At 37.7% G+C, this 17,075-nt stretch overlaps 1 protein-coding gene across 8 annotated transcripts in view; it reads right to left on the bottom strand.

Moving 5' to 3' along the window:
- Positions 1-17,075, bottom strand: part of FAM172A (family with sequence similarity 172 member A) — a 379,631-nt gene that overhangs the window by 117,697 nt on the left and 244,859 nt on the right. For all 8 annotated transcript variants that reach the window (XM_030567394.1, XM_030567396.1, XM_030567402.1 and 5 more), the window contains one exon: positions 11,784-11,903. In XM_030567394.1, the coding sequence (XP_030423254.1) occupies positions 11,784-11,903 (120 nt within the window). The remainder of the gene's footprint in view (positions 1-11,783; positions 11,904-17,075) is intronic.

The following is a 17,075-nucleotide window of genomic DNA, read 5'->3' as shown; positions in this document are numbered from 1 at the left end:
AGAAATGTAAGAGTCAGGGAGAAAAGATATTTTTGCTGATAAGATTTGGAAATAGATGGAAAGTTGAGGAAATTAAGTAAACTAGGAAGAAACAAGTGCATAGAAGGTTCAAAGTCAAGGAAGGCAATTCTGAAGTTAAACCTGAATTGGATGAAAAGCCCGTAAAGCTGCATGATATTGGAGGTGATAGAACATGTTTATTTCATGCAAGGGAGGACAGGCAGAATCATTCTGCACATGCCAGAGTCTGGAGAGCTAGGACTTGGGGAGGCCACAAAGGAGGAAGCTGCAATAGTCCATAGATGAACGTATGCAAGAGGCTTTCAGCAGAAGTGGAGCTGAGGCAATAGTGTTCATTGAGAATTTATCAGTGAAAGACAGTTTAGCCAACAGGAGCAATGTTGATGGTGAAGCATAAAGCCAAGGTTATGGATAGAAAAAGAGAATAGGAGGTCTCATTCAAGAAAGAAAATAGAGAATTTGGAGTTACATTTGAGGATGGTTCTCTTCCTAAAGAGACATTTAGCTCAAGAAAGTTGAGAAAAAGCCACATGATAATTCGGTCGAGACTGGCAGAGAAAGAAAAGGTAGATAGGAAGGAGTCATTACATTGAAAAAACACACATAGAGCTGAACTGCAAAACTGTAAAAGTGGCTCTGTTTGAAAGTAGTCCTTGTTAAAGACAGAACAGGGAAACAAGATGCTTAGAGGTAGAAAGTATACAGAAAATAAAAGAGGGCAGAGATTTGAATGCCAATAGAGGCAGGGGCTTGATATAAAAGCCACTACCATTGACAGAGGAAAAGAAAGAATAGTGTGATCGAATAGAGTGGAACCATGACAGAATATATTCATGAATGAGGAGAGGAATTAATTACTGAGGATTCAAACATTATTGCGATACTAAATGCCTTTCCTAAACCTGTATTCATCAAGAAAATGATACAGTAGAGGCCACATCATCCCTGGTCCCTGCATGGGAACATGAAGCAGGAGGGAAGCCCTCACACACCCTTGCAGATCCCACACAGGGACCAAAGACAATCACAGTCTATGTGGCTGTGAATGAAGGGACTGTTACCCAAAACAACCCCTAAGAAATCTTCAAAGTACTCTGATCCCAAGTGTTTACTTCCCTGTATTCCATGGATATTAGGGAGGGATTATTATTGCTAAAACATGAGCTCCCATCATGGTGGTACCACTCCATGAGGCCTCTGGCTAAATGCCACAAACTGTGACAACAGAAAAGAAAAATGAACCACCAATAAGGAAGGTAAAATCTGTTAACTACTGAAAAAGAGCAAGTCAGACAATACTAGCAAATCTGAACATACAAAAAACAGTTAGTCCAGATGACATGCATCATAGCTATTAAGAGATTCAAACTTGCTGGTCCACTGCTGGGTTGGGTGATGGAAGGAGAACTCGACCTGTTGCTTGTCCCTCTTCCTGCCACACTGTGCTGAGATGCTGTTGGCAAAGCTTCCTAAAGTAGTGAGTCTTGGAATTAACATTCACACCTCCATGAATAATTGTTTCAGGTTATCTGCAGACTCAGGCAGACACCATTGCATTGTTGTTATTTTTTCCTCGGTTCATGTGTACAAGGTCTTATTCCCAACTTTTTTTTTTAAATAGATTTTTCTGCTCCAAATGAAACCTGAGATTCTGATCTAATCACATTTTCAGGAGCAGGGTTTTGTACATGAACCTATAATGCCTATTTCTTATTTCAGCTCTGACTATGAGTAATAAGCAGTATGTATAGTTATAAAGAGTAAGTTTTGACAGAAATTTAAATGATGTTGTTGAGAAAATTACAGAATTAATGGATGATGGGAAAGCAATAGATAAAATATAGTTCCATTTTTGTAAAGAATTCAGATACAGTGTCTCTCAGGATCTTAAATGTAAAATAAATTCAAACTGGCTTGGATAGATATACTGTCATATAGAAATTAAACTGGCTAAAAATAACGCAAAATAACTAACAGGTGGGAAGTGTCTGTCAGGTATTGTAGGTACAGGTGTCAAATCTTGCTTTATGTAGCATCTTCATTAATGATCTGGAATTAATGAAATATGGAGGTGATATAATTGGGAGGAACTGCCAACAGTAGTAAATGCATAAAAATAATATAAAACAATCTTCCAAGAGTCATAGATTTTAAGGACAGAAGGGGCCAGCATGATAATCTAGTCTGACCTCTTGCACAACACAGGCTACAGATCCTCAATCAGAAGTTCTTGCATCAAGTACAGAGAAATATGAAGAAAACCACAAAATCAGATTTAACTTGGAAAAATGCAAGCTAACAAATCTGGGGGAAAATAATTTAATACATATATACTCTATGGGGATGAGAAATCTGGGAAGCAGAAATACTGAAAGGGACATAAGGATGATAGTGGACAGCAATTTAGACATGAGTTGGAAAGAAGTCCACGGCAATTCTGGACTGTGTAGACAAAAAAATCATGATGGGGAACTGAGAGCCAATAGTCCTTGATATGACTGTTGTGACTGCCCCTAGAATATCATGTTAAATTCTGGGTGCATTACCGGAAAAAATATTTACAAGATTAAGTAGTTAAGAAAGCAATACACTTACAAGAAAAAATTAGGAGAGAGAAATATATGTAGTTTGGCTAAGAAACGAGTTTGGCTAAAGGGGCCAGGAATAAAAAGAGTTGGCAAATATCTAAAAGATTTTTGTAAAAAAGTGTGAAAGGGACTTTTTATGTAGTACGCCAAAGTTCAGTTAAGAACAGTGAAGTGAAATTCTGAAAAGATATAATTAATGAGATCAGTTAGGCTGTGGAAAAGTCTCTGAAGGGAAATGTGGGACTTTCTTTGCCTGGGACTGTCAAACCCTGTATTTGCAAGTAGCTAGACTAGATGTACAAACCTGTATTTGCTAGTAGCTAGACTAGATGATCTAACAAGTCTTTTCCATCTCTATCTTTCACAAGTCTCTGATTCTATATACATCATATAAATTAGCATTTCAACATTTGTTTTAAACCAGAAAATTAAAATGAACTAGCCAATGAGATCTATATTAATTATGGCAGTGCAGGTGATTAATATACAGTACTGTACATATTTCTGAGCCATGAAACATTGCCCTTCTCCTCTTGAAAGGATGTGGTAAAGTGCACAAATGCTGTAGACTTGCAGAATATTGATTCAGCTGAGTGTTTTAAGAACCAGACATTAAATAAGCAAATGATTAAGAGGAAACAATAACAAGAGGCTGGGCAACTGATCTAGGTGAAGTTAGCAAGTGGGGATCCAAACTCAAGACTATCCCTCATTCTAGTTCTTGCAGAGGCAGCACACTCATCTCCTAGGAAGGGAGAAAAATGTGTCACTTTGCATTGTCGTGACTTCTTTGGTTAGTTCAACAGCAACAGTGATAGGATTGATGCTGAGCTAAAAAATCAGATGCCTACATTTCATAGCACTTAAATTAAAACAAAAAATGGAACAAGACATGTGACTATCATACCCTGAACTCTTCACTTGTATTTTATAACTTCCCTCCCCATCTCTTTGTCTGCTCCTTTTAGACCATGTCTTTTTAGATAGAAGCTCTTGAAGGCAAGAGACTGTCTCCCACTCTCTGTATAGCACCTAGCATGGGTCTGTGATGCAGACTGGAGCCCCAGGGTGCTACCAACATACACATTTATTTAGGCTGAAAAGTGGAAAAATGACAGCAGACTAAAATGTAAAACCAATTTTTGTTACAATGAGCCAAGCATATATACAAACAAAAATCAATTATGAATGAATAAATCATTATAGGCAGAACTGGTAGTAATTCCTGTAAGGTTGCTTTACGCTTGCTAATATAGTCTCTTATTTTCTGTTGCTTATAAACCTTTGCCAAACTTTATCCACTCAGGTTGAAATTTGCCATGCTCACTGTCTACCTCACGCTGAATTTTTTTTTTAACGTTTCCCCAAAAATAGTTCTGCTGCTTCCAAGAATGAGGTTGGGGAAAACAAGTTGTTTACAAATGCTAACTTCTTTTCTAATGTTGCTTTGTTTTAACTTCTAGTGTCTCCATAGTTTGGAGCAGGAAATTTGGCTGGGGGACTGCCCTGGGATGAGAGAAGTGCTGTCCCCATGAAAACCCAAGATTTGGGTAAGGTATTAGCTGCTGAAAATAGCCATTTGCATCAGTAAATTCCATTAGAGGTTTGATGTAAAATGTCTGCACTAAGCATGGCCCTACTGACCCTCAACCCCCATCTACACTGAGCATGCTCTCAGGTTCCACAGAGCTTGAGTCCTGAAATATGAAACTATCAGTGAGGGACAGTCCTCCTTCATTACATTAGAATACCCTCAGTATGATTACTCTGTACAAAGTTTATTGTGTGCTTCCATCATACTGAAGCACACAATCTACCATCCCCCCTTTTATTTTGCTCTTTCACTTAGTTCTTACTTCTTAGTTTCCTGCACATCACTACATTTTCTCCTCACATTTATACCCTTTTACTCCATCTCTTGATTTTTTTTAACCTCCCCCCTTTTAAAATTAGTTCTCACAGGGTAGTTGAGAATTCCATTTTCAATATTCCTGACAAATTTTATAAATAAAGATTATTACTGCTACTTTGTGCCCCATTGTGGTTAGGCACTGTAACTAGTCCAGGGGTTGGCAACCTTTGGCATCAGAGTAATCCACTGGTGGGCTGCAAGACATTTTGTTTACATTGACCATCCACAGGCCCAGCCCCCGCAGCTCCCAGTGGCCGCAGTTCTCCATTCCCAACCAATGGGAGCTGCAGGATATGGCCCAAGGGATGGGCTGGCCCCCCGCAGGTCCCAGTGGCCGCAATTCTCCATTCCCAACCAATGTCTCATGCCCAGCAGCGGTTCACTCTAATGGGTCGCATGCCAAAGGTTGCTAACCTCTGCACTAGTCCATGCTGCTTTCCTTAACTTTAATCAAAATTCAATATTTGTTAAAGGATTTTTTTCTGATTCCATTTTATGATTGCAAGTACAGGAAAGCGTGGGTATGCTTTACTTTTGCCTGTCGACACTTTTGAAATATGGAACACTTCTCTACGATAGGCTCCCAATCAACTTTTGTTTTTAAATGGAAATTAAGACATTATTGGAGCTCAATTTTGCCATTTTCAAGGTCCTGATTGGCACCCTAGTTATGCAACAGAGGTTGGGGAACATGCTTTTGTGGCACTGACACTACAGCATCCAGGGAGCTGGCAGTGTCCTAGCTATGGTTGATCTGGGACACTATAGTCTCTTCAGCTGATTCCCATGCAGCTGTTAAAGGAGAAGCAGCCAGTCACCTGGCCTGTCAGTAGTGCCCCTCTTCTGTTTCTTGAATTTGTATTTCTTGTGCTTTGCCACCTCTATGATTTATGTTAAAACCCATCCCAAAACAACCAACAGATTCTGGGTACCCTCTGCTACACCTAGGTTCTATAACGGATTAGGCAGAAGAGGGAATCATCACACAGACAGTATCTCATCTACAATTATTACTTGTTGTTCAGATTGTGTTTAATTTAAAAAGCAAATTTAATGGCCATTAAATAATAAAGTCAATAAAATCAATGATAAACCAGTCAAAGTGGGACAATCAAAGTTCACATACCTCAAGGGGAGAACAAGGGGTTTGAACCTCACAGAATAAGTGGTTGAATCAGCTGACTGTATACAATATTACTGTGCAATAAAAATATGTTGTGTATGAAAGCTTATCCTGTTCCAACTTAATGATCTTTATGAGCTATGTATACAGACTGTGGTTAGGGATTTATGTATTTTTGTGCTCATAATCGGTAGCGAAGACAGGCAAGGGGGCTGCCTCCCCAGCCAGATGAGACAAGCTCCAGGCACCTAGCACTATACAGAGCAGGAAAAGACAAATGATGGGCCATTAGAGTTAGTGGAAAGACATGGAGACATCCTAGCTAGAATGTCCCCATCTGCAATAATCACGAGTCACTATAGTCTGAGAGGAAAAAGCCCTTTAAAAGGCTTCAAGCAGACTGGTCTTCATCCAGAAACTGAGGGACCATCACTGTTCAGAGGCAATAGGTTACTTACATTAGAAAAGAGATTTATCTAATCTGAAAATGTAAAGGCTGAAGTTGCATCTTTATGGTTATTTTCTGTGTAACCTACATATGTTTGCTCTCCCTTACTCTTGTCTTTAAATCTATTAATGTTTATATTATATAAACCTATTATTTATTTTTACCCCAAGCAAGTCTCTGTTGTGCTAACTGAACTAGGCTGGTGAAAGCCAGGGTGTGCTTGTGGACTGGCTATTGGTGTCTGGACTCTGAACTAAAGCTGCACAACATAAAGGTACTTTAGGTTATAGGGCAGGCAATGACTGAACCCCTTACTGGTCTTGGCTGGTTTTGGTGATCCCAAAAAGTCAGAAACAGTTTAACAGCACAACCACTAAAGCTTCCAATCTGCTGACAGAGTCCCACTGAGGTCAAGGGGGCTCTGCAAGGGCACAGTGTCCACTCATGTGGATCACATTACAAGATCAAGGCCTTAAAATTATTTCAAATTGAAGAAATAAAGCAGGTTGACTTCAATGGAGCTGTGCTGATTTATGCCAGCTGAGAATCTGACCTATATATTTTAAGGACACAGGGTTTAATAACGCTTGTTAGTACAGCACAAACAGATCTCAAGTCTCCTTTCCCTTGACTCATAAATAATGGGAAAGAAAAGGAAAAACAGAAGCGGGAGGCTGATGTAAAGATAAAATATCTACATTCTTAGGCATATTTTAATTTCAGTAAACTGCAGCTAAATATCATCAAACTATAGTAATTTTTCCTGAATCTGAGTCTCAACACTTTTCAATGGAAGATTATCGTATGAAAAGCACAGCACTCTATAGTATGTTTAGCAATTCAACTACTCATGTAATATATTGACCTCCTCAGCACTTTACAGCTTTTTACTATTTCTTTAAAATTATTTTAACAGTCTATATATAAAATCTATGTGTTATCTACAACTTAATATCAATACATACATACAACACTTTAGTCAAAGACTACAATGGGTTGGGTGGTTTTTCATTCAATAAAAGACAGTTCATCTACTTTTCCTTTGCTGATGTATCAAAGTTTAATTCCCTGTGTTCTCTGATGAACAATAATTGCAACAGCAAGCACTGAAAATTTGAGATAGTGTTGCCACCTCTCACAAGTTTTCACAAGTCTTGTGCTATCTGGCGTTTTCCTTAAGCTGAAGTTTAATTAAATTAATCAATTAATTTAAAAACAAAAAAGGAAGTTTCTAGCATTCAGTATAGTGGTAAAAAGCTTGAGAATGTGAATCACAAAGGTTCAAAAAGCAGAAGGCAAATAAAAAAGAAGCCCAAAATTATCATTGAAAAATATCTCATGATTTGTAAGTCAAACTCTTGATTTTGTGGAGGCTTGATTAATGATTTTGAAAGTCTGGGACTGGCAATTCTTTTGGAGATTCTGAAATATGAGCAGTTGTCACCTAGTGAGGGTAAAAGCGTGGAAATGTATTTGTTTTAAAAGTGATACCAGAAAACTAGTCTGTCTGAATTTGTTTTCTCCTGCATACGCAGTTGGGTCCCAGTCCTGTAACTGGCTCTGCAAGGGTGGCCCATGGAGTCCACAAAGGCATAAGGATCAACTGCGTGGATCCAACTGCAGGGCCTCAGATTAGTGTGGAACTTTCACACAGGAACAGGGGACAGAAAAAGATTCTCATAACATAAAGTAAAATAGTATCACCGCAAGAACTGGCAGAAAGACTCAGTGGTAGGCCTTTTTCTTTTAACTGACCACACATAAAAGGATGCCAATTTTAAAATCTCACTTTCTATTAAATTTCATAGGAGTTGCGCAAATTCCATTGTTTACCATCAAGTACAGCAAGCTGCTTTGGAAAATAAATCCCCAATTGCAATATACCATGTGTTGGATAACAGAAGATAGATAAGATATGTTTATGAATCATGTTTTGAATTTTCAAAATCAGTAATTAGCAAAAGATCATGACCGACAACTATTTTTAATACTGTGTATTTAAAAAATAATTTACTTTTTAGACATCTGTTTGCTGTACATTTAATTTCAAACTACAATTATACAAAGTTTTAATTAGTAAATGTTAAGATACATTTTAGTAGTAGTCTTATGATTCTTACTTGTAATTCAAACTATAAACAATATAACTAATTACACTTATTGGTTAAACATTATTTCTCACACATACTAAACCTCTTTCAATTATTTCCCTTGTAATCTGTGACCCAGTAAGGTAGAGAAATTGGATGCCTATGCTGCACAAACAGGATAACAGTTTCTGTGCATTCAAACATGATATTGTAGACTTATCCTGTTTTCCTTAACATCTCAAACATCAATGTCTACATGTCCATACAAAGGCAAAAGTTTTGGACAACAATAAAAATACCGTAATGTACCTTGTGACAAATCCTTGAAAATTCTAGGGAAGTTTAACTAGGTGATATAAATATCTTGCAAATCACATCCTGAGTTTTTGCTTTGGCAACCAAATCAAAAATCAAAATTAAAAGCTAGACTGTGAGCTAGACCTTATACAGCAACAGAGTAATGGCAACTGAATAACAATGCTCCCCTTCTTGTTCAGACTTCATGAGGAGGGCTGGTTGTTGCCCCAGCACTTTGGGGAGCACAGAGACTGCTACCAAAATGTTTCCCTCCCAAAGGAAGTCACCCAACAGGAGTGTGCATGGGGGAAGTAAATGGAACAGAGCTGGCTGGCTGCACCAGCTAAACCTGTTACAGGGGTACAACCAGTCTGTTTCTGAAGATCTTCTGCCTTGGTAAGGCTGAATGCCTTCTGCTCCTTCTCCTGCAGGAAAAAGCAGCTTTACATTACTTTTGCTATAGGCTGTTACTAAATGCCACAATCTGTCATTTAATGTCCAGTCTCTGGACTTCTAACTGTACAGTGACAGTTACTTTTAGAGTGGATTCCCCAAGGAAACAATGAAAACCTAGAGATCTTCAGTGATTAAATAATTGTGAACAATCAGAACACATTCAGCAGCATTGCACACATACCAACACAAGGTATAAAAGGCATTTATTTCAAAGACTGTGGTTTATTTTACTTTCTGTGGGTACAATCTGGTGCAAAAGGCCCAGGCAAGATCCTACATAACTACTGTATTTGTGTGCACGGCTCCAGGCATCAGCAGTGTGTGTGTGTGTGTGTGTGTGTGTGTGTGTGTGTGTGTGTGTGTGTGTGTGTGTGTGTGTGTGTGTGTGTGTGTGTGTGAGAGAGAGAGAGAGAGAGAGAGAGAGAGAGAGAGAGAATATTTACTCTAGGATATTAATTTTCCACAAGCTACTATATTTACTTCATTGCTACTCTTCAGGATTACAGAATAGCATTTTGGGGATGGATAGAGCAAAGAAGTTAGAAGCATCATTTTTCTAGTTACTAAATACATCTTTCAAAAAGAAGCCGAAACTTTCTAAGTTAAAATATTTTCTAGGGCAGGATAGAATAAAAATACTAAGCAAATCTGACCGCTTAATATTATGGTAAAAATAAAACCTTTATTATTGTAGTTCAATATTTGTTTCTATTATAATTAGAGACAACCCCCAATCTAAACTTCTACTGTCAAGAAAACCAATACGTAAGTAAACAAATCAGACAAACTTATTTTTAACAGTGAATGCAAAAACAGGTGTTAATCACAATAATTTTTTTTAAAATAAGGACTACTACATTAAATATACTTCTCAGATCTGTTTTTCCATGACAGATATGTGATGTGCCAGTAGTTATATATTATATTCTTCCTCCCATGCATGCACCTCCTGTGGAGATACTGGACTACAGAAGCTGACCCTTACTGAAACCATCTTGTCTCTATGACAAAGCTCCTTTTTAACTTCGTGCTTACTGGTTACTTCCTGTGATGGAGAAAAACTTTAGCTCAGCTTGTGATAATTTCACAGGCCCTGAGCACCCTGACCCTAGAAGCCCGAAGGTCAGAAGTCAAGTCTTGTTCTGAAACATCTGTGTGCTTCATATTAAACTAGAACAAAAGTGGAGAAATATCCACCAGTGTGACGAGAGAAACAGGCAAAATAGGAATGACACATTGGTCATCTGTTACCCATGCCATCTCAAGCCATTGACTGAAATGTGATAGAAAGAACTTTACTCGCTAAAATTCCAAAATACCTTCAAGTAAATGCTTTGTTTATTAAAAATTAACAAAGTTCTCAAACACACTTTGTATTTCCTGACTTCTTATACTAAGAAATGCTTATTCACAAATGTGCATACAATATATTTGTATGCATCCAGTGACTCAAATAATATTACTTGACAAAACCTACCAAATTCTACAAATATTTCAGTTTCAAAATGTAAGCATATCAGGATAATTCAACAATCTGAGTATCTGAAACTTCACAGTTTACAAAAGCAAAGGAAACAGATATTTCATACTATTACAGTATATAAGGAATCCAAATCATATGATCTAACTGAAAAGAGCTCACATTATACAATCAGTTTATGCAGCAGCAACTATAGATCAAAATGAACAGTCAAGGTGTGTTACATACAGAATAATTTACAACTACAAAACTTGGCATCTTGATATTTTTTGTTTTGAGAAATAAAAGTAAATTTGTACAATTTACTGACAGGACAGTAAAACATTTGTGGGATTAGATCAGCTACATCATTCTCAGGTTTCAACGTGTGCACACTGTTTAAATAAAGCTTGGGGAAGCAATGAGAGAACTGAAATAGCCTTACTTTCCATAACAAAAAGAATCAACAAGCACTGTTAAAATCTTTGAATCACATAAGCATTTCTTCTTGTTTTCTCATTGACCAGAGATGCTCACACATCTATTTTCTCCCAGAGTAGCAAAATAGCCAGATAACTTTAACTACATAAACACAGCAACCCAACGTATCAGAAGTTCAATTGTGATATCCTCCCATGACTTTGAATCAAGGTGCGAAACTGCTTGAACATTTTGGCCCTGAACCTGCTAACACTAATGCATATGCTTAATTTTATGCACATGAGTTGTCCCAGCCATTCTTAATTCTGTGAATTTAAACAGGCAGTTTCCTTCCAGTGCTTCCATAGAAAGTGATATGCAAGTTTGCCTTCCATGGAAGTGGCAAAATCTGCATCTACACACTTTCCTGTACTTCTTTCACACTGCGACTGATCCAGAGCCCAATGAAATCAACAGAAGTCTTTCCGGTGACTTTAATGGGCTTTGGATTAGGTCCTCTATGAGTTTCGCTGGAGGTGCCTCCAAGTTCCCTCACGTGAGTTCCAAACTGCATTGGGGGAAATCATATAAAATAACACTGACTCAGTGAGCACTACACATTGCATTTATTTGTATTCAGACCCAACCTAGAACTCACAGAGCACGACAGAAGCTGTATTCTCCCTTTTTTTTTTTTTTTTTTTTCATACATACCACCAGTCAGGATCCATACGTTTTGGCTTCCCTGGCTTCTATAAGCATGAAGCCCTACGTGACTGCCTTCTAATTTGGTAAATAATAAGAGAAAAAAAACCTGTTCTTAATTTTTTTTAAACCCAAACATACCATGTGAAAAGCTGTTTAGAGTTCTAAATTATCCACCCTCTTTGGAAAGAGAACATTAAATTTAACTTCTGCAAATATGTGAAAGCCCTCAGCAAATAGAGAAATGGAAAAATTAATACTTACCAACTCTACGAATGCAAGTCCACCGTAACTGTGAGCGACAAAAAATATGTTTTCAGCTGCTGACTCAGCAATAAAGTGGTCCCACACATAAATTGCATGTTCTTCAGGAGAGCCATTATCCTACACAGAGAAGTATATTATTCACTGTAATCTTTTGCAAACTGACAGTTTTGTCTACAGGCAACATATTCCTAGTTGTTAAAAGAAACGACAAATACATTTGTGCTAGGGTCACAAAAATTCATTGATTCTTCTTTTTTTAAAAAAATCAACACACAAAACAACCCTGAAAATGTGATTTAAAGACCGCAAAATCTGCTTTCTTTGAATATAAACAAAAAATTGTGCAGTTACAGGAAGTCTAAGCACAATAATGGCATTTCAGCTGAACAGCCTCACTCAAATTTAATACAGAATAACAATAATAATATTTAGTTCTTATATACACTTTTCATCAGTAGATGTCAAAGTTCTTTAACAAAGGAGGTCAGTACTATTATCCCCATTTTACAGATGGGGAAACAGAAGCAAAGAATGACTTGACTAGCCCAAGGTCACCCAGTGGCCAGACGCTGATCAGATTCAAACTTTTGACAAATTTGCATCAAATATTTGTTCACTAAAAAGTCATTGTTTGTATGAAGTTAAGACTTAATCCATTAAAGAGAATAAGAACAATAATAAAACAGAAGCTCCATCTCACTCTCTAGCATTTATCACACTGCTACTATACACCTACATGTTCTAACAATACAGAATATGGCCTAATTCCATAATCACCTAACTGAATTTTTACACCATACTTATTCTATGTTATTTTGCAATTACAAGCTAATATACAATGCAGATAGAGCACCTCTTGATCATTTTCTGATAATACTCATTATTTTGGGGCCTGGGAGTTAGGGGAGTGAAAATTCTCTACGAGTTAAAACCATAGGACCGGTGATCAGAATATCTGGGTGGTACATTCCTAACTCTGTTACTAACTTTCTATGGGCCTATCAGCAAGGCATTTAACCTCTCTGCGCCTCACTTACCTCTTAGTATTAGTACCTCTTATGCAAGTATTAATGTAATAAACATGAAATGCCTGATACTAAGCATCACTTCCCTAGTTGAAAAGCCATAAATAAGTTATATAAAAATCACAAGTAAGTAAATACCAGTGAGGACAACTGGTAGCCATAGGAGTCTAATAATTTCAGAGTTAATTATTCATATAATTTATAAATATTGTAAAATTTTCAAAAATTAGCTTAAGTCCCCTTTTTAAAAAATGATGTAGGCACTTAGGAGCCTATGTCCCAATGAGACTTTGGTTCCCAAGTACCTAAATCACTTTGGAATAAAGCAATTAGGTTCCTAAATCACATGGACAATTCTGAAACTTTTATCCACTGTTCCTTTAACTAGCAGAAACTGAGAACAAAGCTTTACTCCTACCTTTTCACGTACAAGCTCAGACTGGTAACAGGATAGGAAATGTTTATCAAACTTTTAAAACAGCCACAAAGTTCCTTGGACTTGGGCAGATTCTATTATTGATTGACTGACTCTCAATGACACAATGAAGTGTCAGCCTACTAGGTATCAAAAGCTGCATTCATCTCCATGCAAGGGAAGGGATATTTTCTGTCTTTCAACTCTGGTTCTGCAATTTGATCATGAAGATATAAGACTCCAACCACTTGAATCCAAATACATGATCTGGGTCCAAGTAAAGACAGACTGGAATGTGGTTTTTTTTGCTTCTATTAGCAAAGCAGAGGCTTGTAAATGAATCACTTTCCCCCTCCCCCTAGAGATCTGTTTAAGATAAAATAGAGCAGTATGGTCTGGAGTTTATTAAGGGAAGTTATGTATGTTTTAACAGGGATTGCTATAGAAGAAAAATGTTGAAACAAAAGGTTTTCTCTAAGAAAAGTTTAGAAGCTATGGTACTATAAATAACACAATACAATAATAATAATAACTAAGGAATTTTCCTTAGTCAAGTGAATGAGTTTTACAGTTAGTCTTCAATTGAGAATAAAATTAATCACTGTAAAAACAATTTAATCAAGTTCTGAGCTCTGACAAAGGGAACGAAAGGTCAGTTATTTTTAGTTAAAAATTATGAGTCAAATCATGGTGCAGCCCATTTTTATTATTCTGCGTACCATTAGGGCAAAAGCACACAGTCTTAGGACTACAGCAGGAAGCTTCCAAAGGATTCAGAAATCAAGTGAGAGTCTAGAAATCTACATATAACTCCCGTTGATTAAAGCAAAACCAAACAGTCCGATAAACCAAATAATTAACCATTCGATTTCATACATTCCAGCATGAAGATTCAATTCAAGATTATTTTTATATACAAATGCAAAAAGAAGCTCTGTCTAAAATCAGTTACTTTGGACTATAACTTCTGTTTTTCATTTTTATTGTTAAAGTGCCTTAATGTAAAATAGAGAGACAAGGTGGATGAGGTAATATCTTTTATTGGATCAACTTCTGTTAGTGAGAGAGACAAGCTTTCGAGCTACATAGAGCTCTTCATCACGTCTGAGAAAGATACTCGAGTGTCACAGCTAAATACAAGATTGAACCAATAGTTTATCATAAGTAGTTATCACATATTCTAAGCAACCCCTCAAGGTGAAGTGCTAGAATGTGGAGCTCGAAAGCTTGTCTTTCTCACCAACAGAAGTTAGTCCAATAAAATATATTATCTCGCCCACCTTGTCTCTCTATATCCTGGGACCAACAAGGATACAACAACAGTACACACATTAATGCAAAATACATTGTATTGCCCTGTATACGCTGCTAATCCACAGACAACATAAAAAGAGAATCTGGGACAGGGGAACACTACTGGATGAAGTAATACATTTTAAAGTGAAAGCTATTTCTTTATGCTAGGTATCAGAATAACTTTATTTTGAAGCTGGTCAGGATTTCAGGCAACTTTTTGGGACAACCAAACCAATGCTACCGCCATGTAAGAGGGAGCTGGCTATCTAATAGAGAGTTAGTCACCACAGTCTCCACAGAACTGCTGGGCTCTTTGGAATTTGAATTTATGCCAGTTCCACCCGGGGCTGAGGATTAAGTGGGTCTGTCTGGCCTTGGATAAACTAGGGTGCTGAATACCAGAGTTTCAGTACAGAGGGTGGCAATCCAAGGTAGCTGTTACTTCCCATTCTTCTACTGCTACTAGAATATCCTGCCTTTACATGTAAACTTGTTAAGTTATTTAATGAAGTGCAGGCCTCTTTGTCATACTTTCCATAATTTTCTGTATGACCACATAAAAAGGGAGTGAAAGGTTATATTACCTACTTCATATGGCAGTTGTGAGGTTTATTCATTGTCATTTGTAAAGTGTTTTGAGATCATTGGCTGGAAGCAGGGGCGGCTCCAGGCCCCAGCACGCCACACGCGTGCTTGGGGCAGCAAGCCATGGGGGTCGCTCTGCCGGCGCCGTGAGGGTGGCAGGCAGGCTGCCTTCGGCGGCATGCCTGTGGAGAGTCCACTGGTCCCACGGCTTCGGCAGACCTCCCGCAGGTGTGCCTGCGGAGGGTCCGCCGAAGCCGCGGAACCTGCGGACCGTCCACAGGCAAGCCGCGGAAGGCAGCCTGCCTGCCGTGCTTGGGGCAGCAGAATTCCCAGAGCCGCCCCTGGCTAGAAGGCTGCTATAGAATCCCACAGCAAAATTTTCCATCATACTTGCCTGAAGTTGGATATCTAAACCCCATAGTTATGTGCCTAAATAAATGGCTTGACTTTCAATGGTATTGAACTTAACAGCCATGGGCACTCAGAACTCTGAAAATCAAATAATTTATTCAGGATCCTAAATAGATGTTATGTGCCTATCCTGAGGCATCCAACTTTGAAAATGTTGCCTCCAATGTAGTATTATTACTACTAATTTTTGTTTTGGTTTTTGACTCTGACATTCAACTGAAATAAATTCCTTAATATAGATTTTAGATTAAATTTATCTCTGGTGACTTTTGACTTAAAAGCAGATTTTTTGTGCATTTTACATTTACTTTGGCCTATTTCCTACAAGTTATGGTGAGATTCACTGAAGAAAGATTTATAGAGTCAAATTTGTTTGACTAAATTATCTGAATCTTGCTTAAAAAAGAGAATATTTTGGGAGTTTAATATTTCTTGTCTTGTATTTACTACTTGAAATTTAGAAGAAGCCTGCTCAGATCAGCTAAGTAATTTTGCAAAACTTTCCGTCCACAAAAATATCAGAGAATTTAAGAAGTTATTCTAGTTTAAAAGTTTGAGGATCAGATTCTCTTAGGGTGACCAGATGTCCCGATTTTATAGGGACAGTCCCGATTTTGGGTTTTTGTATTTTTCTTATATAGGCTCCTATTACTCCCCACCTCCTGTCTCAATTTTTCACATTTGCTGTCTGGTCATCCTAGATTCTGCAGTCTGCTAAGGCCTCTGAAGTACTGCTTATACAATGTAAAATGGCTGGAATACAGGCTGCAATAGCTAGTGTAAAACTGCTTCCTGTGCCAGCAGCCTCACAACTGCTGGTGTAAGGAAAGTGAGGAGATATTGTCAGGGGCATGACAAAATGGCGCTCGTTCACTGGCTCAAGGTCACTGAATGACATTACGCCAGTAATGTAAATTAGAGCTGCTCCTCTGCAACTTTAAGTTGGGGCTGGGTGGCTGACAATCAGGAAGCACTCACATTCCCTCTCCCCTCTCCACTGCTCAGGTGGAGGGCAGAGTACCTGCTTCAGACCCTAAAATATCTGATGCATAATTTTCAATTTGCTACTACTTTGAAAAAATTTACATAATTCATTTTTAAAGAAATAATATATTATGAATAGAATTTAACATGCCATTTAATTCACAAACAATGAAATTTGAACCTTTCTTAATGACTACCTTTATTTCACTACTGTTGTAGTTTATACAGCATATTAAAGGAACTACAGAGTTTCAGCAGCTAGCTAAAGAAAACCCACTCCTGATTCAAAAATGTAATATAGAACATAGATACCCATCTATGAGGTTCTGGGGAGGTTAATTACAGGAACATAGGATTATCAGATAACATTTTTGCCACATGGAACAGTTCCTTTTCAAGAACAAAAGGATCACCAGATGTTTCCAGCAGAAGTAGCATTAAACTTTTTTGGCTAAGATAGAAATGAGCACTCAAAGTATTGTTTTATATCTTTTAAATACTACCCATTAGCAATATATAAAAACACAGAGTAGCTTTCCAAACCAAATGACTATTGCCTCAAAAATGGTCATA

This window comes from Gopherus evgoodei, chromosome 6, assembly GCF_007399415.2.
Source record: "Gopherus evgoodei ecotype Sinaloan lineage chromosome 6, rGopEvg1_v1.p, whole genome shotgun sequence".
Taxonomy (NCBI): Eukaryota; Metazoa; Chordata; order Testudines; family Testudinidae; genus Gopherus; species Gopherus evgoodei.
The sequence above is the reverse complement of the archived record's forward strand: the minus strand, read 5'-3'. Positions and strand labels throughout refer to the sequence as shown.